At 44.0% G+C, this 24,876-nt stretch overlaps 1 protein-coding gene across 6 annotated transcripts in view; it reads right to left on the bottom strand.

Annotated features, from left to right (window-relative positions):
• Positions 1–24,876, bottom strand: part of BCAR3 (BCAR3 adaptor protein, NSP family member) — a 98,067-nt gene that overhangs the window by 2,187 nt on the left and 71,004 nt on the right. For 5 of the 6 annotated variants that reach the window (XM_064148031.1, XM_064148032.1, XM_064148034.1 and 2 more), the window contains exons 4-10: positions 10,072–10,200; positions 8,560–9,002; positions 7,279–7,379; positions 4,929–5,560; positions 1,421–1,536; positions 483–654; positions 184–307 (exon numbers count right to left, since the gene is read on the bottom strand). In XM_064148031.1, coding sequence (XP_064004101.1) covers positions 184–307; positions 483–654; positions 1,421–1,536; positions 4,929–5,560; positions 7,279–7,379; positions 8,560–9,002; positions 10,072–10,200 — 1,717 coding nt within the window. The remainder of the gene's footprint in view (positions 1–183; positions 308–482; positions 655–1,420; positions 1,537–4,928; positions 5,561–7,278; positions 7,380–8,559; positions 9,003–10,071; positions 10,201–24,876) is intronic. The other variant, XM_064148035.1, reaches the window with a different exon arrangement.

Here is a 24,876-nt window from a genome sequence, read left to right on the forward strand (position 1 = left end):
GGAGTGGGAGAGTTAAAAGACAAAGTATCGTAGAATTGTCAGGGCTGGAAGGGACCTCAAAGTCCCTTCATCTAGTGCCAATCCCCCTGCCACCTCACACTAGATCAGGTTGCTCTGAGACCCATCCAGCCTGGCCATAAAGACCTCCAGGGAAAAGTAGAAACCATTGTCCTTCATACTCACTGTTCCACTCATCTTGTCCTTCAAGCAAAGCTTTCCTAAATGGCTTCAGCTGTTTTTCATACATAATGGCAGTCTGGGTATAATGATGTCTTAGAGAGGTCCAGGTTTGTTCCAGCCTCATGACCTGTTCACAAACACAGAGAATGCCTATCACTGACTCCACAGCAATTTGCAGGAAAGGCACTCTGCTAGTGACAAAAGTTTCTGTTCTGGTGATCTCTTTAAAGAAATGGCACCACTTCAATTACATAAACCTTAAACCCCCACATACTTCAGAACAAAGCAAAGCAAGGTTTTACCTGTGGCATTTCCAGTGCTTTCATTATGGCAGAAAACGCATACAAATCCCCTAGTGAGTCCTTCAGCTCCACTGCCACTTGGATAATCCTGTTTAATGTTGCTGCTCTATCTTGTACATTTCCTGTGCAACCCAAGATATCCACAGCTATTCCTATTGCCATGGTATTGTGCCTGGAAGTGAAACAATTTATACTACTAAAAATTGCTAAATAATAATACATTATGCTGCACATGTGTTTAAAGAAGACAGTTAAAAGGTTGTACCCAGCAAACTTAGCTGTACCAACACCTTTGTATCAAGAGCAGTCACTCCATTATAGGGACTATACATACACACATAGACACAGACATTGGCTTTGTACCAAAGGTGGCACTGGTATACGACATTCTGCTCCCCTTGTTCCTTCACCTTCGAATCCTGGGAACTTATGCCCTGAATTTCAGCAACCAAACTACTGAAATCTGTATCAGAGATGCAGGAATCTACATCACAGGCAGAAGGTCCTCATTTCCTCCCCTGAACTTTTGCAGAGCTTTCACAGAAAGCTTTGCTGACCATTTTTTACTTTGCTAGATCCTCCAGCCTCTTCCTCGCTGCAGAAAGCTGCTGCTTTTCATCTCTTCCACAAACACCTGCGCACATGGGCCTCAGGTAAACGGGAGTTCAGGGAACTTACACCTGAAAGGAGTGCTGAGACGGGTCTCTGCTCTCCATACACTTCCCTGTATTACCAGGCAAGGAGTTGCCCCGGACCATAAGGAATTTTTCTATGCTACAGGAAGTTCCATGCCATCTTGCTAAATCATCCTCTGTACCCAGGAATTCAGGAAAGGTGCAGAAGAGTGTTCTTTGACTGGGAGAAAACGTGGAGCACAACACAGCAATGCTCTCACCTTCTGGCCATCTGCCCAGGTAATGAGTAACAGCAACACTTACCTTTCAATTAGGTCAAGGCGCAGTTGATGGCCGTAAGGCAAGGTAATTAATTCAAGACCAGAGTTCACTCCCATAGTCTTCCTCATCTCTTCAGAGACTTCCAGTATCCTTGCCACCTGTCAAGGGCAAAAATGGGTGCATGAGTTTTGAAACTGCCTTTAAAAAAACCCCACCTTAGCCACACACAGGTCCTCCAGGTGAGTGCAGGGCACGCAGAGCTGAGTGCACAGCATGCAGCATTACATACAGTCATCTAAGAAAAAACCTTAACTTGCACATGAAAGACCAATACCATTCTTTTTTTCATGATTCAGCCATCAGAAAACATAAGTGACCAAAGTGCTTTATCAGACTTCTGTCCTCCCTCTCTGCTTCCAGGAGGATTTTCACATGCAAGCTCCAGAAAATGTGGTGTTCTCCTGGTCTGATCCTTGTCTGAGTGGCACTGCTCTCTGGCTTTAAAGGTGTATACATCTTCTTTGCCTTCACTGCCAAAAAGACACTCAGAACGTCTACCACCATCACAGGCTCCTCACATGGATTTATGAGTAAAAGGGCTTTAAGGAGGGCACTGAATCCTAAATGCCTGATGAAGTCAGTATGTGAAAGCAGACACCCTTAACAATTTGTCTTTGCTTTTTAAACAAGCTCGCCAGAGAGGTTGTGGGGTCTCCTTCTCTGGAGACTTCCAAGACCCATTTGGATGCATTCCTGTGTGATCTGCACTAGATTATATGGTCCTGCTCTGGCAGGGGCATTGGACTCAATCTCCAGAGGTCCAACCCTAACATCCTGTCATCTGCTGGTCTATGGTCTGTATATTGACATGCTTACAAACCAGTCAGGCTGCTAGTTCCCAATACACCCACTAGCAGGCTTCATGATGAAAGTAATCTAGGCCACAGAAGTCTCACTAGTACAAAATGTAGCATTAGATTTGTTTCATAGACTCAATCAAATTGGAAGAGACCTCCAAGATCATCCAGTCCAACCTATCACTAGGCCTATACAAACAATTAGAGACCATGGCACTAAGTGCCTCATGCATGTAGCTGTCTGCACTACATAACTACTAGCACGCTCCTCATCACAGCTGTCATAACATCTAAGACTTCACTTCTAGAGGCCAGTGTTATGAAGCTGGCAGAGACACACTGATGGCCACAAAATGCCCTCTCAGGCAGATACTTGTTCCATCACTTACCACAGAGGTGCTGCTTTGATTTTTAGACATATCATTATTTAAATGACATAAGACCTATGAACTTATCACCTATCTCAGTTCAAGGCACTTATGTGGGCCCAGCTGCCATGCCAGGTTCACTGCAGTTCTTAGCACAGTACTATGCAAGAAGTTACAAGTGAATGACAGCCATTGGCTGAAGGTGAACTAGGCTTCTCTACACATCCTAGCTAGTTACCATTCCTGCTCCAAAATCCAAACCTTTATTTCCAGAAAACACTCCAGTGACTTAATTGCTTGTACAGGCTCCCACACTGCCAGCAGGCCAATCTCCATGGCCCCATTCCAAAATCTGCAGAATTTAAAATGAAACTCATAATGAGCTAATTAAACATTACATATACATCCTAGAATCAACCAGGTTAGAAGAGATGGCCAAGATCATCCAGTCCAACCTATATATATATGAACTTTTACTACTTCTCTAAGGTGTACATATCCTGTGCCTTTGAACATCATAACTAGAAGACATTCTGGTGGTTGTGACTAGGTTGAAGGTGAATTTGGGAACTAAAAAACTCAAATGATAGAGGATGCTGTTACTACTATAGAACTACGGTAAGGAAGCTACAAGCTATCACTTCTGAAAAGACCAAGCAGTTGTACAGCTGAGTTTTTCTGAGTCACCATGCTTCCTGAAGTCTCAGCAGCAGCCAGCACTGCTGCTGGAGGGAGAAGCTGTGTTTGCTGTTGGCAGGAACTCGGCAGCTGGCAGGCAATCACGCACTCATCCACCCCACTGCTGCTCCAGTGAACTGCCCTCCTCCCAGAGCTATGGTGTGACTCTAACAGCACTATCAGAGTGCTACTGACATATTTTTTCTGGAGCACCACCACCCTTCCCACTTCCTTTCTTGTCAGCAGTGGAGATGCCTAGTAGGAAGCACTGTGTGTTGCTGCTCAAGCTGCTCTTAACCAACCAAAACCCAATAAAAAACACAACACTTGACTCTTGTAGCTGCTCTGTGGCAGGCACAGCACTTAATTGTCCAAGCAAAGTGGTGCAGATTCAGCACTGGCCAGGCCACACTTTGAGTACTGTGCCCAGTTCAGGGCTCTGCAATTCAAGAGAGATGTTTAGGTACTGAATATTTCCAGAGAAGGGCAATGAAGCTGGTGAGGGGCCTGGAACACAGCCCTGTGAGGAGAGGCTGAGGGAGCTGGGGGCATTTAGGCTGGAGAAGAGGAGGCTCAGGGGTGACCTCATTGCTGTCTACAACTACCTGAAGGGAGGCTGTAGCCAGGTGGGGTTGGTCTCCTCTCCCAGGCTACCAGCAGCAGAAGGGGACAGAGTCTCAAGCTGTGCCAAGGGAGGTCTAGGCTCAATGTTAGAAGGAAGTTCTTGCCAGAGAGAGTGATTGGCATTGGAATGGGCTGCCCAGAGAGGTGGTGGAGTCGCAGTCCCTGGAGGTGTTCAAGAAAAGCCTGGACGAAGCACTTATTGCTGTGGTCTAGCTGATTGGACAGGGCTGGGTGCTAGGTTGAACTGGATGACCTTGGAGGTCTCTTTCAACCTGGCTGATTCTATGACTCAGCTGCAGTTACCAGATGATATAATAAATGTGGGGACTTTACTCCTATCTTTCCATATTTCTGACCCAACAGCTGATCTCCAAGCCTCGAAGGCCAAAGAATAAAAAATCCATGTTGTAAAAAAAACCAAACAGTTATTTGTAGGTTTATATCTTTCTAAACAATTCTTCTAGCAATACATTCTCTGATAGGAAAGAAATACATGCCTTGATAGCTGTCTTCCAACATGACCTATCCTGCTTTTAGAGACTTCAGATAAAGATCCGAAGACCAACTAGTTTTAGAAGTCTGAATATATTTAGTTCCACTTAATGTCTTATATTATGGCCAGCAGTAAAGGCAACCAGGTCACATCCATCTACTGTTTGCCCCTGCCATCTGCCTAGCTCTTTCCTGTCACAGAGAGATTCTTCTACATGGTTTACAGCACAAGTAGCTATTGTTCCACTACAGAAGAAAGACTGAGTCACATATACACAGCAACTGATAGGAGATTAAGAAGATACATGGAACACTGAACAGCTGAGTCTAAAGCTGAGGTTGTTGGGCTCCCATTAATCCAAAGGCTTTGCAAACATTCTCGTTCTCCAGAAGGAAAAAGAACTCGATGCAAGCAAGTCAATAAATATGTTACATTAGCTGCAAATTTACCCATTGATCTTTTCAAATCAGTTCTCTTGAAAAATCTACACCTGCACAATAGAAAACAAAGCAAAGAATTCATTTTTTTACCTTGCAGTCCATTCTGAGAATATGCTGTGCAATCACCTTGGGATTGTTGCTGTTGAAAAGCTCCTTGACTCTTCTTAACATTGATGTTTCCAATGGCTTGTTTTCAGGAGGAAGTAGTTTAGATTCAAAATCATTTGGTTTAAAACTAGACACTGTCTCAAAAACTGGTGCAGAGAAGATGCTGTCTTCTTCAGCCATCTCAGTTGAGGCTTCTAAAGGATCTGCAGAGTCCACTATAAGGTCATCCTCCAGGATCAAATAGCTTGTTTCTGAGTTCCTGAATGAGTGTGCTCCTCCCTCCTTTTGTGACAGGTGTTCCACGTAGCTGTTCTGACATAAATGTTGCTTTGCAGGAGCTCTGATAGGGCTTAGCTCACAACAGAGACCTTCTGCACTGTAGGAAGCCAAAGGAGAATCTGGGGGTTTCATCGGGAGTGCTTTGCTGGGTTTAGGTGGAGGTTTTGGACAGAGCTGACTGTCTGATCCTCTAAGAGCTTCCCCTACTTGAGACTCTGATGTGACTCTTTGAACAACTGTGGGGCTTAGAGATGGTTCACTGCCTGTTCGAAACGCAGGAGAGCTGGGACAGGAGTTTGTCTCTGCTTCAGGTAATCGAGATGGATGTCCTAGACCTGCAGGGGAAAAGGATATTTTAGGTCAGAACACACACAATTCCTGATGCCTGTCTTGGGGTTCAACTGCTACTGCTGTTTTTTGAGGAAAATATTGTCAGGTGTCAGTCATTTGCTAACAAAAATGTATGTGAAATGATATTGAGCAATTAACTACACAGCAAATTCTCTTCACTTGATGATCCTCCCAAAACCCCAAACAGAGAACAGCTGCACCATACCATTATTCTGTGGTGACTGCAGCCTCTGCTGCATACACTACATAGGCTATCCTGTCAGAGCTAGATAGCCTCCATAGCTTGGAACAGGAGGTGTCTTTGTAACCCGACCTAGGCTATGAACATGGGAACTTTCAAGCCAGGCCACATGGAAGATTAGTCACTTCTGAGAATGACAACTTTGAGATGAAAGAAAAGCTTCCCACATTCAAGCCAGAACCTGCAAACAAGGTATGGAAGGAATACACTTCGGGGATGCTAAAATTGGGGTTTTTTTTGCCAAGAGTGGCTTATTTGAAGAGCTAAAGAAATGCATCTATAATCTGTGTATTTGTGCCTCATCCTGTACCCACTGCACATGCAAACCTCAGCATCCAATATCAGACCGAACCTATACCAGACACCCCACATCTACAGTTTGCTGCTATCTACAGCAAAGTGGCCTGCTGCATCATGTGGGGCTTACTGCTTGTTTCCACCTGGCTCTCAAGCAGACAATGAAATCTGCAATCACTGCTCATAAGCAGTTTGATACCAGAATCTGCTGAGAGGACCTTATGACAAAATGCACAGCAGTACTCTTCAGATTAACTGTTACAGTACCTAAAGAAAATTTTTGCAGCTATGAACTGGAACAAGAGTTCATAGCCTTGTTTTATGAGTGTATGTCAATCCCAGTGTTGAACACAGGAGCATACCCTTTCTATCAAAATACAGTCTCAAGTCATAATAAATACAAACCTTTCAACTTATCTCTGTCTCAGGTATTTCCACAACAGGCACTGTACATGTAGCAGCTACTGTATTAAAGATGACTACCAACCTCTGAAGCCAAGCACTAGAATTTGTACACATGGCAGCAGATGCATCATTGCAGGATTCCATACACAGTGCATTAGTATGGAAACAGTTGCTCAAACCTGAAGGATTTCAGAAAGGAAAAGGCACAACCAACAAATGATCGAGTTGGTACACTGGAGGAAGACAAAGGCAACAGCTGTGGAACCAGACAGCAGCAAAAGGGATGGTTGGGGGAAGAGAGATTGAGAGACAAGAGGACAGAAGTGGGTACAGAAGCAACGGTAGTGCTTTTCTCCTGGTGAGGAACACTACCACATCTGCATAATTGACCCCATGAAAAAGGCAGTTACTAGGATTGCCATGAAGCTTTGCTTCTACTTAATAGATTTCTGTCAGAGTGACAGCAGTGAAACAAGTTAGTTCTTGCAAAGCACAAGTGGTGAAAGGTAACACAATCAGAAAGGATGTGAATGCCAACTCCAGCTGCCATTCTTTTTGTGTGGAAGCCTGCAAAGCTGTGCAATCAACTAGCTGGTGCAATGTAAATAAAAAACCTGTTGCAGTGAGTTAAAAGGCAAGCAGTATGCTAGCACTGCGTGCCCTGGCCATTAAATTCAACTATACAGCACTCAAAGTCTCCTAACAGAATCTTGTGTGTGCCTGGGTGGTCTAAGTGTGAAACAGTTAATTAAAACATACCTATTAACAGATAGCTCTCTGACTGGTGAGCCTTCAAAGGGAACCTTTTCTCCAGAAGATGATCCAAGCTAGCTGGCTGGCTACCACTTTTTTCTTTATTTCTAGGGTAGAAAAAAAAATGCAAACAAAAACATATCAGTATTTGCAGCAGTCTTTAACACACACACCTAATTGCCAGTATGTATCATAACCAGTGCAAAGGGTCCTTAGCTTTCCACTTGGGCAGCTTACAAGAATAAAAGGTACTTCATAGAACCATAAAATCAGTCAAGGCTGGAAGGGACCACAAGGATCATCTAGTTCCAATCCCCCTACCTTGGGCAGGGACACCCTACCGTACATTAGCCTGGCCACAGCCTCATCCAGCCAGGCCTTAAACACCTCCAGCCATGGGGCCCCAACCACCTCCCTGGGCAACCCATTCCAGCCTCTCACCACTCTCATGCTCAACAACTTCCTCCTCATATCCACTCTGAATCTCCCCACCTCCACCTTTGCTCCATTCCCCCTAGTCCTGTCACTCCCTGACAGCCTAAAAAGTCCCTCCCCAGCTTTTTTCTAGGGCCCCTTCAGATACTGGAAGGCCACAAGAAGGTCACTTCGGAGCCTTCTCTCCTGCAGACTGCACAGCCCCAACTCTTTCAGTCTGTCCTCATAGCAGAGCTGCTCCAGCCCACTGAGCATCCTCATGACCTTTCTCTGGACATGCTCCAGCATCTCCACATCCCTCTTGGAAGAGTAGCTCCAGAACTGGATGCAGTACTCCAGGTGAGGTCCCAGCAGAGCCGAGTAGAGGGGGAGAATCACCTCCTTTGACCTGCTGGCCACACTACTTCAGTACTACTGCTACAGTACTTCACGCAGTTGTGGCAGCAGTGAAAGGTGTGAACCTGCAGCATTCACGAGGGCATTTCTTTGAATGCTAAGGAGTTTTTAATGGAACGTTTGCTTTGGACACAGAAGTTGGGATCTATTATCCCACAAATCAAATCAAATATGGGAAGACTGCCTTTCCTGGAGTAGCAGCAGCAAGATTTTACTTCTAACATTTTGTCATGCTAGTCAAGATCTGCCACGGCACTGAAGAGCAGGCTGCACCACTGCTGAGCTTCCAGAATCTACCTTTGCTTTCATTCTCTGGGTTTGCTGATTATTTTTCTTTAGGCCCTAAAAAAATCCTTTTAGAAAAGTCAGCAAACCCTCAGGCCTAGGTGTCCACCTAAAATCCCAGTGCAAATTCACACCAGCTGCAGCAAGAGCTAAAAGAGACAAGAAAAGTACCTCAGCAGCCTTCCTCTGGCGATGCTCTGCTCTGGGAACTGCATGCTAGACAGCCCAAGGCTCAGCCTTTTGGCAGCTTCTGCTTTGCCCTCCGGGGTGCTTGGCTCCTTCTGCCGGACCGGCGTTGCGCCGTACTTCTCTTCTAGGCACCTGAGGGGCACAGTCCTGTTGATAGGCTGAAAAATAATGGCTCCACTCTGCTTGGATATCGGGGTGCGATTCCCGACGTAGTACCTCACTAAACCGGGAATACTGTCAAAGCCTTCAAGGTCAAACTGATACTGGACCCGGCAGTAGGCTTCGTTGAGTCTTAGAACTGTTCTGTGGATTTTAAAATGCTGAGAGGTATTTTTCCATTGACAGGTAAGAACAAAGTTGCCAGGACTGGAGAGAGAATCTCTAATCAGAAAATCTCCATCTCGCTGAACTAGGCCTTCTGCCACCTTTGAGGAAGAAGAATCACACAGAAAGTACTTTCAGAATCGGAAAACAAGTACCCAAACAACACATAGCAACAAAATATTCTTCAATATAGGAGTTAATCTGGCTGCTTTGGGAGGAAATAGAAAGCAAAGCATGAAAAAGAATGATGCCTCCAAGTCTAAAAGTCATCCCACAGCAGAGGTCTGGAGGGGCTCTCAGAACGTGCCCAGGAGCCATAAGCACAACCCACTTTCGCAGATGTATTTCCTTCAGTTTGCCACCATTAAATAAGGCATGAAGGGAAAGCCAGGACTCAGGATTTTAGAGTTTAAGGCATCTGAATAGACAGGCTGAGCTTTAGAAGCCATTAATATCGGATGCCTGAAACCATCGTTTCATTGTTAACCGAAGTGACAAAAGCTTTCACTTTTTGTTCATTATGGATACTGCATAGCACTAGGAGGAGTCAGAGACATCTTGTCTTGAGTGATCGGCTTTGCTGAAGTGCAGCCGATGTGGCTCCTGTTGCCTGCTCTCCTTGTGTGAGCCCTGCGGCTCTGATGAGAGCAGAGCACGCAGAGCAGGGAGGCCTGCAGAGGGAGCCCCAGGGGCTCTGGGAACTTCAGCTCCACTCCCAACAACAGTTTTAGTGTATTTTTAACTGCGTTTGTAACAATCAAAATTAAATTATTGAATGATTCTGTCGTGGTTTCTTTCCCCCTCCTCACAAATTACATATGCAAGAAAAAAAAACACAGAAAGAAGAAGGCACATCTTAGCTACAGTTAAGAATACTGAACCAAATGATTAGTTTCTGAATAAATATGGAGATTCTCATCTGAAGCTTAAGTTCCATTTTGCTTTTATTCAGTCCACTCAGATCCTGAAATACCCTGAGTTTCCACCAGCGTCTGCCCTGAATCCTTCCTCAGCAGCCTCATTTTGTGCCAAGCTGGGATAAACTCCCATACCTTCCACGTGAATAAGCATTATTATGTCTCTGCTACAGCAATGCAGGCAGCACAGATGCACGCAGCACTTCAGTCTGTGAAAGCTCAAAGCACGTTTTGCAGCGCCAAGACCACGTACCTGCCGAGGAATACGTCCGTGGTACCAGGCATGGCTGCGCAGGTCGTCACTGTTCAGCTGCAGCTCTTCCTCTAACTCCTTCTTGAGTTTTTCTGGGCTGTTGTCCATAACCTGCCGCTCCCTAGAAAACTGCAATCAAAGATTAAAAGCTTCATCTGTGCCAAGTTTAGTGATTAACATTTTACCTGGGTTGTAACTTCCATCACATGATCAGCAGCAGCCACTGGAATGCAGGTGGCTGCCTGGAGCAGGCTGGCCTGGCTGCGCTCTCCAGAGTGTGCTTGCAAAACCCAGCGCCCAGCGAGGGAACCTGTAACACGCTGCGCAGCGCAGTGCTCCGTCTGCACACCAACCTCGCAACGACACACCTACAAACTCACTGCTCTTGCTTCCACTTCCCAAAAACAATACCCCTGAAAATAAACAGAGCTGGCCCCAAATGCCCTGCAGGCTCCAACAGTCTTCCTCTTGTTTGAGCTTCCATTTCGAATTCAGATTCTTTCCCATATGCTCCATTTGAGCCAATCCAGGTAAGAACATTCCAGATGCATCAGGACAAGCTAACCTGGACATGCTTGGTTGTTGAGTATTTCTACATGAAGTATGACAAAAGGATTGTGGGAGTGAAATAACCTCAGGATTGCAATTTCCTGTCTACTCACAGCCACACTGGACCTCTTGGAGGTCTGTACTCCACAGTCCTTGAAGACCTAAGGCTCAACCCAGGACAGTGCTTCACCAAAAGTTTGCCAAAGTCAATTTTCAACCTTAAAGGGCTTACTTCTAAGAGTCATTAAAGGAAGGTTATTCTTCCCCTGTACTCAGCACTGGTCAGGCCACACCTTGAGTACTGTGTCCAGTTCTGGGCCCCTCAATTCAAGAGAGATGTTGAGGTGCTGGAACGTGTCCAGAGAAGGGCAACAAAGATGGTGAAAGGCCTGGAACACAAACCCTATGAGGAGAGGCTGAGCGAGCTGGGGTTGTTTAGACTAGAGAAGAGGAGGCTCAGGGGTGACCTCATTGCTGTCTACAACTACCTGAAGGGACATTGTAGCCAGGTAGGGGGGGGGCTCTTCTCCCAGGCAACCAGCAATAGAACAAGGGGGGACAGTCTCAAGTTGTGCTGGGGGAAGTATAGGCTGGATATTAGGAGGAAGTTCTTCCCAGAGAGAGTGATTGGCATTGGAATGGGCTGCCCAGGGAGGTGTTAGAGGCACTGTACCTGGAGGTCTTCAAGAAAAGACTGGATGAGACACTCAGTGCCATGGTCTAGTTGACGGGATAGGGCTGGGTGCTAGGTTGGCCTGGCTGATCTTGGAGGTCTCTTCCAACCTGGTTGATTCTATGAATTTATGTCCAAGATGCTAAGAGACATGTTTTAGCACCAGACTTGGTAGAGTTAGATAATGGTTGGACGTAATCTTAAAGGTCTTTTCCAACTGAAACGATCTTCCCTTCCTACTGAAAGCAAGCTCTTGTTGCCCCTTAGCACAAAAAGCAGAAGAGCTGCTTGGAGAGATCTTCACAACCACTGTAAAATGTTCTCTTTCATAAGCGCTTGGTGCAGGGAAGTTCATCGGTCTTCCCAACATTTCCCAAGGGCAGGGGACTTCACTCTTGCTGAAGGATTTCAAAAGCTTACCACACCCAGGAGAAACAGGGTCATGCTAGGAGCATGTTCTACACTGACCAGTGTGCTCTCTCTCAAAGACAGAAGGTGAGAGGGCCCAGAGGGCAGACTAAAATGCGGTGTTTTGCCCCAGTGCATCACGGCTTTATCTCTGCTCTGGGTACGAGGCAGAGCTCGCTGACACGCTGCTGTGAGTGGGCAACACAGGCACAGCTCACAGAGGACCCGGGTGTGCTCACCCACCAGCACTCTGCTGTCAAAACAGCTCTCGATGGCAGGGTTTGTTCTACCTACCGAATACTCGCAGCACCTAACTGTGGGAGCAGCTGGCACACATTTAGCACGTCTTTCCACAGCGCTCCCTGCAATTGCAAGCACACTGAATGACAAGAGATTACTAGACAGCAGGGTTTCGGTGGAATGATGCCAGAAGAGGCATCCTGCTGCCAAGACTATTGAAACATGCTGGGAGCAATAGAAATTCTAAGATAGATTCTCCTCCTCTCTCTGCTTTTCTCAGAGAAGCACTAAGGCTCCTCTTAGGCAAACACACAGTAGCTTATACAGGAAGGCAACAAATTAAAAACAATTTGGTAAAGAATAACTTTTCACCTTAGCTTTCCTTCTGTGGACCATAACAAGGTGGTGTTTATCCATACAAATGGATACAAACTGGAAACAAACTCCTTTGTGCTTCTGTACCATCAAGGTCTTTAACTCCTCCCAAGCTCTGTGAGAAGAAACTGCGGCCACACAGGAAACTGTGACCTTCACTAGGAAAAGGGAGATTATTCTTCCCCTGTACTCAGCACTGGTCAGGCCACACCTTGAGTGCTGTGTCCAGTTCTGGGCTCCTCAATTCAAGAGAGATGTTGAGATACTGGAATGCGTCCAGAGAAGGGCGACAAAGCTGGTAGGGGGCCTGGAACACAGCCCTGTGAGGAAAGGCTGAGGGAGCTGGGGGTGTGCAGCCTGGAGAAGAGGAGGCTTAGGGGTGACCTCATTGCTATCTACAACAACCTGGTGGGGGTTGGTCTCTTCAACAGAACAAAGGGACACAGTCTCAAGTTGTGCTGGGGAGATACATGGTGGATGTTAGGAGGAAGTTCTCCCCAGAAAGAGTGACTGGCATTGGAATGGGCTGCCCAGGGAGGTGGTGGAGTCACCGTCACTGGAAGTGATCAAGAAAAGCCTGGATGAGGCACTTAGTGCCATGGTTTAGTTGACTGGATGATCTTGGAGGTCTCTTCCAACCTGGTTGATTCTATGGTTCTATGTGAAGAGATGAAGTTATTGGGTGTAAAAAGAGTCCTACAGAAAGCTTGGTAAGGAGTCGTGTCCAAAAGCTTATCAAGCTAGGCTAAAAATCCCCTCTTCACTCCAAATCTCTGACTCATCAGACTGACACAGCTAAAATAATAACTGCACATGCTTGTCACCTTTATTTCCCAACTCAAATGGCTGGGCACCTATTTAAAGCTGACTGGCATTGATTCCAGATTTAAGAGCTGGCCATTTCACTGCTGCATCTCACAGCATGATAGCAAGCATTACAGCACTCACATGAACTGACAGCAGAGTGAAGAGCACACAAACTGTAAGAAGACTTTTCATGAGCACCTCTCTCCTGAGCACAGAGGGAAGTGGCTGGAAAACCTTTAAAATACCCTCTTCAATCTGAGCAACAACATTCAGTTGTAATGGTAGAAAACTATGAACACAAGGTATTTTATATCTTGCTGATCTTCTAAATCTTCTAAACTGCTACTTAAATGTGAATTGTATTGAATTTTTTGAAAGGGCTTAGGATTGAATAGAGTTCTTAAAAGAAATCCAGAGCTACTGTACAAACTGTTACCATCATTCCAAAAGCATCTTGCCGTGTCTCACTGTTAGGCAAAGCTGTTGTAAACAGAACAGACTGCAACATACAAAGGCAATACCTGAATGTGCTTAGGGAGAGAGATTCTTAGCCAACACAAAAGAGCCATATGTCTTTGTGTATGGACTAATCTCATCCATTGCACTGACAAATTATCTTAAACAGGATGATCAAGTTACAGATACTCATGAATTACAAATAGAGCAGAGAAACCCAGAATTTCTTCTGGTGGTTTAAGGGATTTGTCACTACTCGAATGAATGCAATGAGACACACATTGCATTTGAATTACATCTAGCAACATAACAAGAGAAACATTTAAGGAATCCAAACCAACTAAATTGTTAACATTCATGATTACTGGTTTGTTAAAATCCTCTCCACCGTGGTCTACCACACTGAGGACACACTGATTGACAGAGGTCAGGCATCTCCCAAGATGAAGCAAACATGCTTAAATAACCCCTGTGCAACTCTGAACTTGGTGGAGGAACTCCTGTGGCTAGCCCAAATCCCAAAGAACACAAGGGGGAAATGGCTTAGGTAAGCAAATTTAGTGGTAGAATGTCTTGCTGCAGTTGTTTGTTGGCTGAGACTGATTTCTTTTACAGCTTGTGTGCCTGTCTGTAATCATCTCTTCCTGGCTCCCCGGGCTCCAAGTGCACACTGCTGGCTCCTGTTGAGCTTCTCATGCACCAGCACCCCCAAGACCCTCTCCTCAGGGCTGCTCTCCAGCCACTCACTGCCCAGCCTCTATTTGTGCTTGGGATTGCCTCGACCCAGATGCAGGACCTTGCACTTGGTCTTGTTGAACTTCATGAGGTTGGCTTGTGCCCACCCCTCCCAGCCTGTCCAGGTCCCTGTGGATGGCATCCCTGCCCTCCAGCCTGTCTGCTGCACCACACAGCTTGGTGTTGTCAGTCACAGCAAAGCAGTCGTTTTTATTATCTAGTAAGTGAGGTAATTGTTTGAAAGCAGGAACATAAAAAAGGCTTTTAGTACCAACTTCCATCTAATGTTAACTTGAAGGTAATGAAAAGACAAAATTCTAATGGACTCTACTTCCACTTTCCACAACACTACAGAAAACAAGTCCTTAATTTTTCAGGTGACTACATCCAGAGACGGGACAGCCTAATTTCTAGAACATGGATCCTGAGAAATTCTGAGTTTAGAGTTAGCCATATCCTCATCTCACCAACTCTTGAACTACCATGTTAAAAGGATTTCAGAAGTTGTGTAGGGTTTTTTGTCTTACTCTGAGAAACCTCTCAATGAAAAGTATTACTAAGAAGTTAAATGCATAAGCATCTACTGGAGAATATTCTCATTCCCATTAAACAGGAACTGCTCACAGGGCACTAGTGGTGTCTGTGCTATGCATACATTTATGATTGAGGATATACTGCAGTCAAAATTTGATAAACTGTACAAAACTACCATTGAAAAAGGTTATGTAAGGCTCATTAAAACCCAGACTTGGCTGCAGACAATGGGGAACTGGTGTGCTACACAACATTAAGTAACTTTGGAAAGTCAGCCTTTTCCCATCTGGCCTTCTTTAACAGCAACAAATCTAATAGCAAAAAGGCTGGGTGTTGGTGACTTGCAAACTCATGTTATCAAATTCAGCTGCCTCCACATAGACACTGAAACTGAACACATGAAGCCCGAGGATGTCAGTGAAACAGATTTAGACCATCACACGCTAAAGAAATATTAATTAAGATCTGCTATCTATAAAAAGTGTTTGCAGTTCATCCAAGATAAGAGAGAGCATTTGCAATAAGTAGCTTCTTATAAATGGCTTCTTACACATGTCACATTCACAGCATTAGTACATCACCCAGTAATGAGATAGATCAACATGCTGGAAGTTTTAAACCTTGGCAATCCTGATAATTTGAATGGCTTTCCCCTTTTGCACAGCTTCAGCCGAGAGTGAATCATAGCTGAGAAATTAAGAACTGAAATGCTTGGGAAGGTCCTCCCCTCCAATCACAGTAACTATACTAGCCAGAGCTAAAAAAACCTCTGTCTTGTGGTGAAGTTAACTGTTAATTTATTGAAATTCATTTTTTATCACTAATTTTTCCTAACAATTCTTAACTTCCAAAGAAATGCAAAAAATAATGAACAATATTTTGGCTTGAATGTGGCCTAAGTCAGAATGTAGGAGTCCCTCTTCAGTTTGGTTTTTTTTTTTCAAACACAAACAGGAACCTCTTGCCTTGAAGTTTCCTTTCATTTTCCTCAAATGTAGAAGCTGACCTGACCTGTAAACAGCTATTAAAACCAAATGGAATTGTAAAATATTGATACCTACCATGACTACAGAATGAGTTGGTCCAAGTTCAGATCTTCTGCTCTGATCATTGTTCTTATATTCATGCATGGGAAAACAACTGAAACAACTGCTATTGGGATACTATTTTCATACACTAACCTTAACCTGAGCGCTCAAGTGCAGTACTATTTCCTGTGCTTTCAAGGGACAGGAGTCATCTCTCAGCTCGGCCACATACTGTTTTCAAATCAAACAACACAGCCATAGTGAATTTATCCTGATGCATCAAAAACCTGAACCTCTCTCTGCAGAGGTTGCTGTGGCCTTTTGGTATGCTTATTTATGAATCGATTTAGTATTTCATTACAGTTGTAATTACTGTGAAATGAAGAACTAATCTCATCTAATTACACACATTGATTTTGCTGGAAGTGGCACATTTACACAGATTAAGACAATGACTCAGGCTGGCTCATTCCATCCTAGGCACTATGGCATTTCACAGAACATACATCGCCTGGCCCCAAGGTACACAGCTTACTTCAACTGACCACCAGGTGTTTCTGCACCTACAGCCACCTTCTCTTCAGCAAACGTACCCCAGTTTCCCACTACCAGAATGTCTTAAAATAGCAGCTCATCAGATTCAACTCATGCTAAATCTGCACGCTGGAACACATGCATTCAAATCTATTTTGAATGCTACAAATCTCTTTAAATAGAATCTTATTTCTGAAAGAGCCCAGCTGTAATTTCTTTCCACATAAAAGGTTTTATTTTGTGCCTTCCATACAGCAAACACTATAAATGATTCAATTTCTCTAGAGAGTATATGCATTAGACTAAAGGGAAAGTTGCCATGACAACGTCACTGTTATTTTAGGTATCAAAAATTCATGCCAAGTTAAAGGGTAGTGGTCAAGAGCAACGGTTTCATAACTTCTCTGACAGCCAGCAATAAAACCCAACGCAATTTTTAAAGTTTAGAACAGAAGAGTTAAGCCTTGTGATTAAAATTGGAATGAAAATTAATTGCAGTAATAGGAGAGCATCTTTAGCTGTCTGTTCTGATAGTAACTTCTGTCATTTGTCCCAGCGTGAAAGACAGGACAGCCTGAGCAGAATCACTTGTTCAGTGTGCCCAAAAGATTGAGCTCCACCCTCCACTTTCAGAAGCGGACAGTTGAAAGGTTGAATCACAAAGGGAGAGAGAGAATGGGAGCAGCTGTTCCAAACCTTCAAGTGCTTCCACCAAAGTTTGAAAGCCAAGAGGCCAGAAGGTAGCAACCTTCACACCCTTCTTCACTGCAAGTGCTCCAGAAAATGTCTTACATGGTGATTTACAGCACTGACACTTTGTTATTCAAAGGACAAGTGAACCACAAGTCTTAGCAGATTCAAAAGCTGAGGTGTAGCTCTCAGATCCTCAAAAGCAGTTAGATAACTCACCTGATAACAATTCAGTTCTCAGGCCACTTAGACACCTTCCTAAGGGCTTTTTCTCTGCACATAGTGCATTTCTGCATAAAGTTGTCCCTGCCCATGGTAAAAGGGTTGGACTAGGTAATCTTTAAAGGTTCTTTCCAACACAAACCACTCCACCACTATATGATTGTCCATGCTGTAATTTTAACAGTTCTAAAATAAAAAGACATGTTTCAGACTATCTCAAGTGTTAAAAAAACGCCTCTGAACACAACTGCCTATGCTCTCAGGGTGCAGGTGAAAAAGTTAGGTCTGATCAGCTAAATTCTGAAAGCCTGAAGCTTTGCTAAAATTCGATTCAGCAAGTTCCAAAACAGAGCATTTTTAACTTGGTCCCTGACCATAAAGATAGCCAGCTTCAGGCTCACAAAACTGAAAGTTGTTTGAGACAACAGTCAATTCTAAAGACATTAGAAGAGAAACACACTGTACCCAGCCACTGTGTAAAAACAAACAGTCTGAACAAGGCTAGCAGCGTTACTGCCCAGCACACTGGATGCATGCAATTGGAAAAGGGCACCTACCTTGACTCTGACAACAGACTTACGGTGATAAGAGCAGCAGAGTGCTGCAATCAGCATTTGAAGAACATCATAGCCCTTCGGCATTTTCACTTTTGCTGCTTGTGGCTCCTCGAGACTGAAGGTAACTGTCACTGCGAGCAGTGTTCGGAGGTTCAGCAAGCTCCTTAGTACGGCCACTGCCCGACAGGGCTGCTACCGCCCCCGCCTCGCCTAGCAGCCCGGGACACTTCCCACAGCTGAAGCCGATACTATCGATTCCGCGGCCGCCGGCGTGCTTGCCTCCAGCATGCCATACAGTGCCAGAACCCTCATGTGATCTCCTTCACTCACCAGTGAAATCCTAGCTCCTCTATCTTGGTACTCCCCGGTTCGGAGATGTATTTAAGCAACCAGATCAAGGCAAACTTCCCCTCTTTATGTGATACAATACCTGTCTCCCTGTGCTGATAAACGCTTACTTAGTTGCTACAGTTCATTCATGCTACATCTCTATCTGTATCATCAATAATACACACTTAAAACACACACAAAACCCCCTAAACCTAAGAGGAAAAACAGTGTATTACTGATCCCTATGTACTCAACTAAGAATTACATCCTTAGAGCTTAGGTAAACAAGGAAAACAGTAAGTCTGTTTATTGTTCATTAAGATGCTTCTAGCAAGCAGTCCTTGGAATACACAGCAAGAAACCAACACTGTCACTGTGGACAGTATTAGTGGTGCAACTTTAGCACCTTTAGTATTTTGATCTATCAGTGGACAGCTTTATCCTGGCAATAGTCCCAAGGGATTGTGCAAACTGCTATGAAAAGAAAGAACTGGATTCAAGAACATCTCTGATTTAGCAAAATAAACACTAAGACAAAATTAAAAGCAGTACTTTCATTTATGCCTGCAGTTCTATTCACTTGGACAGTATGCTCCATAGCTTACTGACCAGTCAACCACTCATCAGTAAAGAATCTGTCCTGCATGCCTCAAGGCTCTCTCAAGAACAGAGGCAGAAAAAGGCAAATAACTTGTCCAATTATAACAGGTGTTACAGACAAGACCTCACCTCCCTAGCAGCCCAATTAATAGACTTGGTGAAAGGAAACAAAATGCACTGAACTGAGGTATGTAAAGAAAGCCTTGTGACACTTAGAAAGAGGAAGTTCCATGGAGACCACTCATTTAAAACCTTGATGGTACCAACAAATCCAGAAGTCACAGGTATTTGAGATCTTAGAGTAAGAACTAATTAGTCCTAACAAATGGTTAAAAGGAAGTTACTTTTTCATCAGCAACAAATGTGTTCCATCATTAGGAGGGTACATATATTGAATGCTTACTGATATCCTCATTACTTGCAAGGCAGTACTTCTCATCTAAATGTAACAGAGTACTTCCATCCCACAATGACTGACTTTTGAGTGGCGTCAGTGCCTACACCAAGCAGTGAGACTCGATGTATACACTAAGCAGCAACACTGAGCAAAGAAAAGATATAAAACATGCACTGCCTTCCAATACAAGGTGTGTGGAAGTGACAAAAAGGTAAATGAAATTCACAGATTCGTCAGGAGAGGCATTTCTGCTTTGTAACAGCGACAAGAAAGTGTTAGTATCATTGCACTACACTGTAAGATTTCATTTGGAATGCCAAGGGCAGAAACTATCTAGACAACTCGAAATTACAGCACATGAAAAGAAGGGCTATCAGTATTACCAATGTGTTTGGGCAGCAGAAACCAACTAGCTTTGCAGTACAAAATAAGGTTGGCAGCTTTTGCTCTGAAAAGAATTAGAAGCAAGTTCCAGAAAGGTGAGGAGTTCTTTATGGAGTTAAAAAAAACAACAACATAAATTAAAAATTATCTAACCAATGAGTAAAGCTATATTGGAATTTAGATGGAAGTTCTCTCAATGATCACCAAGAATAAACCCCCCCCCAACTGAAAAAACAAAAACAAAAACACAAAAAACCACAAAATTGAGAGCTGGAGTGGCAAGTCTAATGGAGTTCAAAATTAGACACTCACAGAAAACATTAACACCCAAGCCCCCATAGCAGCATGGGGGCAGCACAGAATCCTTTAAGTACTCCTGTTTTCCTGCTTTGTCAGGTTCTAGGTTGCAAATCCATCTATTGCTGTAGTTCACTAGCTAAATTCACATTTCCCATGCCTTGGTAACTTCACACATACAATCATGTCTTACAGAAAGAGCTACTACTTTTGCAGCTTCTCGTATGACATGCTTACCCAGGGATACTTAGTGGGATTTGGGCTTCCCAATTCAAGACAGAGAGATTTGCTGGAGAGAGTCCAACAGAGGGCTACAGATATTATTGACTGGAACATCTATCCTGTGAAGACAGACTGAGAGACCCCGGGCTGTTTAGTCTTGAGTGGAGAAGGCTGAGAGTGGATCTTATCAAACATCTGAGGAATGGGTGTCAAGATGAAGGTGGCAGTCTCTTTTTAGTGATGCCCAGTGATAGGACAAGGAACAAGCATAAGCTGGAACACAGGAGGCTCCACCTCACCGTGAGGAGAAACTTCTTTACTGGAGCAAGCTACCCAGAGAGGCTGTGGAGTCTCCTTCTCTGGAGACTTTCAAAACTTGCCTGGACTCATTCCTGTGTGGCCTGGCCTAGGTGATCCTGCTTTGGCAGGGGAGTTGGACTAGATGACCTCTAGAGGTCCCTTCCAACTTCTAACATCTGTGATTTTATGACTCTAGTTCAAATGATGTAATTCTCAGTGTGGTTCTTTCCCCTTAAACAAGTAGTGAAGAGCACAAGGGAGACAAAGAATGAAACCTTTGTGTATGAATCATCTTCCCAATGTTTTTCAACAGGACCTAGATTCCCCCTCCAGTCTTTTCCCCACTAAAAGCAAAGGAACACAAAATCATTTTGGTTGGAAAAGACCTTTAAGACCATTGAGTGCACCAAGTCCAGCCATTACCTACTTCTATCCAGCCTTACCTTCATCAGAATTCCTGGATTGTAGCCCCCTTCAATGGGAGTAGTGTAGTTCAATCTGGAAAGTAAATTTTGCCTAATTCATTGTGGCCACGTCTACTTTTCATTTGAAAGGCTTGTTACTAGGCAGCAGCAAAAAAGCTTTGCTAGATTGACAGCTCTATGAGCAGCAGGGCATCAACTACAATTGGTGATTCCCAGTTCCTTATCTCCTGTCTGTAATGAAGAATCCTGTATGCTGTGAGGAAGCCAGGAATATGGAACTTTAAGACACAATACTACACAATTTCATGCAGCAGCTGCTAACACTTTATCAACAGTATAAGTGGTAGGAAAGAACAAACTTAACTTAGATGTGAATGTAATTAAACTAAACTAATGGGAGCTTTGGTTTTAGTAAAGGTTAGCATGACTTCTGCACATATAGCACAAAAAATGGATGGCATTCTTAAGAGCCAGAGCCTTTGCATGACACTGTGTTACAGCACTCTGACAATAAGGACTACTGGAAGCAATCCCAATGAGTACATAAGAAACCTCTGGGCAACAGCACAACAGCTTCTGCACTGGTTGCTATCATGGAGCTGTTTCCAGTCAGCATGACTTAAAATAGCTTTCAGGCTGCTTCAAATAACAGTTCACATCTAGATAGGATTTACATTTGTGAATACAGAGAACCAAATGATGGTTTAGCCACACTTACACTCTCCTGTTGCACTAATTTTTGCTGCCACTTTGGGTTCTTACAGTTTGCACATGAGAAATAAAGCATGTTTCTTGCACCTTAGAAACATTAAATACATTTTTTCAGCTAAGTTAATGTATTGATGCATTTCTAATGCTTTCCAGCAGCAAAATATCAACCACTAGATTTATTTATTTGATTTAAAAGATTCTTGCCAGGGATCTTAAAATATCCAATAATTGCCTAATCTCTAAGGATGAATGGTTGTGACAACTAAGTTTATTAATAAATGATCCCTAAATAAATAGAATTCAAGGTCATGTGAGCTTTCAAGGCCACAAGAACAGCTGTTGATCTGCTGGAGGGTAGGAGAGCCTTGCAGAGGGACCCTGACAGGCTGCCTGGCTGGATGGGCAGAGGCCAATGGGATGAGATTTAATAAGGCCAAGCCTTACTGTGGCCTATACTGTGGCCACAACGAACCCAAGTAGTGCTACAGGCTGGGGCCAGAGTGGCTGGAGAGCAGCCAGGAAAAAATGGGACCTGAGGGTACTGGTAGACAGTAGCTGAACATGAGCCAGCAGTGTGCCCAGGTGGCCAAGAGAGCCAGTGGCATCCTGGCCTGGATCAGGAAGAGTGTGGCCAGGAGGACAAGAGAGGTTATTCTTCCCCTGTACTCTGCACTGGTCAGGTCATGTTAGGAGGAAGTTCTTCAAAAATAGAGTGATTTGCCATTGGAATGGGCTGCCCAGGGAGGTGGTGGAGTCACCACCCCTGGAGGTGTTAAAAGAAAAGACTGGATGAGGCACTTAGTTACATGATCTAGATGACTGGATAGGGCTGAGTGCTAGGCTGGACTGGATGATCGTGGAAGTCTCTTCCAACCTGCTTGATTCTATGATATATATTCTGTTAGGTTCCTAAAGTTTCCTTAGCAAGAAAAAGCAACGTGTCTCTGCTGACCCCATCTGTGCTGCTACAAAGTCTCTAGAGTTATTTAGGGTGGTTTTCATGGTTTGATTTAAATTACACTTACCAGCACTGTGTATGGAGACTGTTCCCATGACACACCTGAACTGTGTCCAGCTCCACTCGCATTACAATGCATATGTAGGAGTTGGAAGCCTTCACACTGGGGCGTACAAACCCGCTCTGGGGAAATCCTTTTAGTCTACTTTAAATGTACTGGTCAAACAAGAGAGAATACAGGGATAATTTCTTTGGGGAAGTGGGTGTGTGTGGTTTGATTTCTTTTAATCTCTTCATCAAAAAAGAAAAACAGACAAAAAACCTTCTATGGCCTCACAGTTGTAAATGGCTGGAGTAAAGGGAGGTTATTCTTTCCTAGTACTCAGCACTGGCCAGGTCACACCTTGAGTACTGTGTCCAGTTTTGGGCTTCTCAATTCAAGAGAGATGTTGAGGTGCTTGAACGCATCCAGAGATGCTGGTGAGAGACCTGGAACACAGCCCTGTGAGGAGATGCTGAGGGAGCTGGGGGTGTGCAGCCTGGAGAAAAGGAGGCTCAGGGGTGACCTCATTGCTGTCTACAACTACCTGAAGGGAGGCTGTAGCCAGGTGGGGGTTGGCCTCTTCCCCCAGGCAACCAGCAACAGAACAAGGGGACACATTCTCAAGTTGTGCTGGAGGAGGTACGGGCTGGATGTTAGGAGGAAGCTCTTGCCAGAAAGAGTGATTGGCATTGGAATGGGCTGCCCAAGGAGGTGGTGGAGTTACCATCCTTGGAAGTGTTTAAAAAAAACCTGTATGAGGCACTTAGTGTCATGATCTAGTTGACTGGATAGGGCTGGGTGATAGGCTGGACTGGATAAGCTTGGAGGTCTCTTCCAACCTGGTTGATTCTATGATTCTAAAGCAACCAAACTCCACAAAAATATAAAAACTTAAAAAAAAAAAAATCACAAGCAGTCTGAAGTAATCAAAACAGTCTGCAGAGGTACAAAGAAACTGCTTTGAACCAAATACCACTCATGTTCATAGAATTGCTTGTAATTCACACACAGAATTATGATCTTGGGTTTCATATTGCAGCAAAATATTTTCACACTAAATGAGATGAAAGAATTAGTAGTCTGGCACTGTTGTTTTATACTACGTCAAAAACCATTTAAGCCTAACTATCCAGTGAAATATATATAAACCTTTAGAATCCTCTCCACTAAACAGAAGTAAACAATCCAGGCAGCTGTAAATGAAAGAAGGTATGGTGTGCCATACAAAGGTCAAGATCAACAATCTGATTTGGTATAGCACGTAGCCAATCCAAAGCACACTGCTCACCCTCACTGGATTAAAGATGACATATGGAATAAGGGAACATCCTGGTTACACAGTGCATACACATGATCTGACTGTGCTTGTGCCTGCCTCTGGCTATAAAATAGCATCTAAAAGGTTGTATTAAAGGATATTGTGAATATAACTTGAAAGAAAAGCCCCAAAGAAAATGGCAACCTTCAAATCTTCAGATTGAAACATTCTTCATTTAATACTTACTTTCTTCTTTGTAATGGAAGAAAATGTCAGGAAACAGAGGACAGCATCTGATAAATTATTTGTCCACACAAACATCTTTACAATGTCCACTACCACTTAGTCTGAGTACTGAATCCTTCAGATATGGCCCATCACTTCTAGCAAAGTTCTGTTAGATGCCTGTGCTAGTTTGAAGCTAGCTAGAATGTTTTGGTGAGAAGGATTAGGGTGATTTCCAAAGTGTGGGGGGGCACATAACACCCAAAACCATCACAATGCCTCAAATACAGGTAGTGCCCATAGATAAACACTTTAAGGGTAGAATAAGTAAAAAAAGGGATGACAACACTGTCAGCTATCATTGCTTACTTTGATGTGTTCCTAATTCAACTGCCTACAGGTGCACATAATCCCACCACTGAGCTCATGTCCTACCAATCCTGTGTCAACCCCCTCTAGAACTGTCTCCTCCATGTTCTTTTCTGTAACCTCACTTCCCGCAGGCTGCTGGTAGTGCAGCTTCTCATAAACCAACAGATACAGCTGCAACAGCAATCACACTTGTTTGCATTGGACAGGTGTGGTATGGGAGAGGTCAGCATAATTTCTTCCTCCTTTCTACGTGAGGCAAAACCAGAAATACACTGCAGCTGTACAGGAACAGTGAGAAAACAGAATTTGCATCTATTTAGATTTCAATGGTGCTTCAGAAAACCACTCTGAAAATCTGACTCTAAACCCCAGATTGGCAGCTAGAGGAAATATGCACCCAACCTGTTTATGCTAAATCCTAATTTGCACTTTAAGGCATCCAAATACCTTTGAAAAATCTGACCTTTTATAACTA

Source organism: Pogoniulus pusillus, chromosome 8, assembly GCF_015220805.1.
Source record: "Pogoniulus pusillus isolate bPogPus1 chromosome 8, bPogPus1.pri, whole genome shotgun sequence".
NCBI lineage: Eukaryota > Metazoa > Chordata > Aves > Piciformes > Lybiidae > Pogoniulus > Pogoniulus pusillus.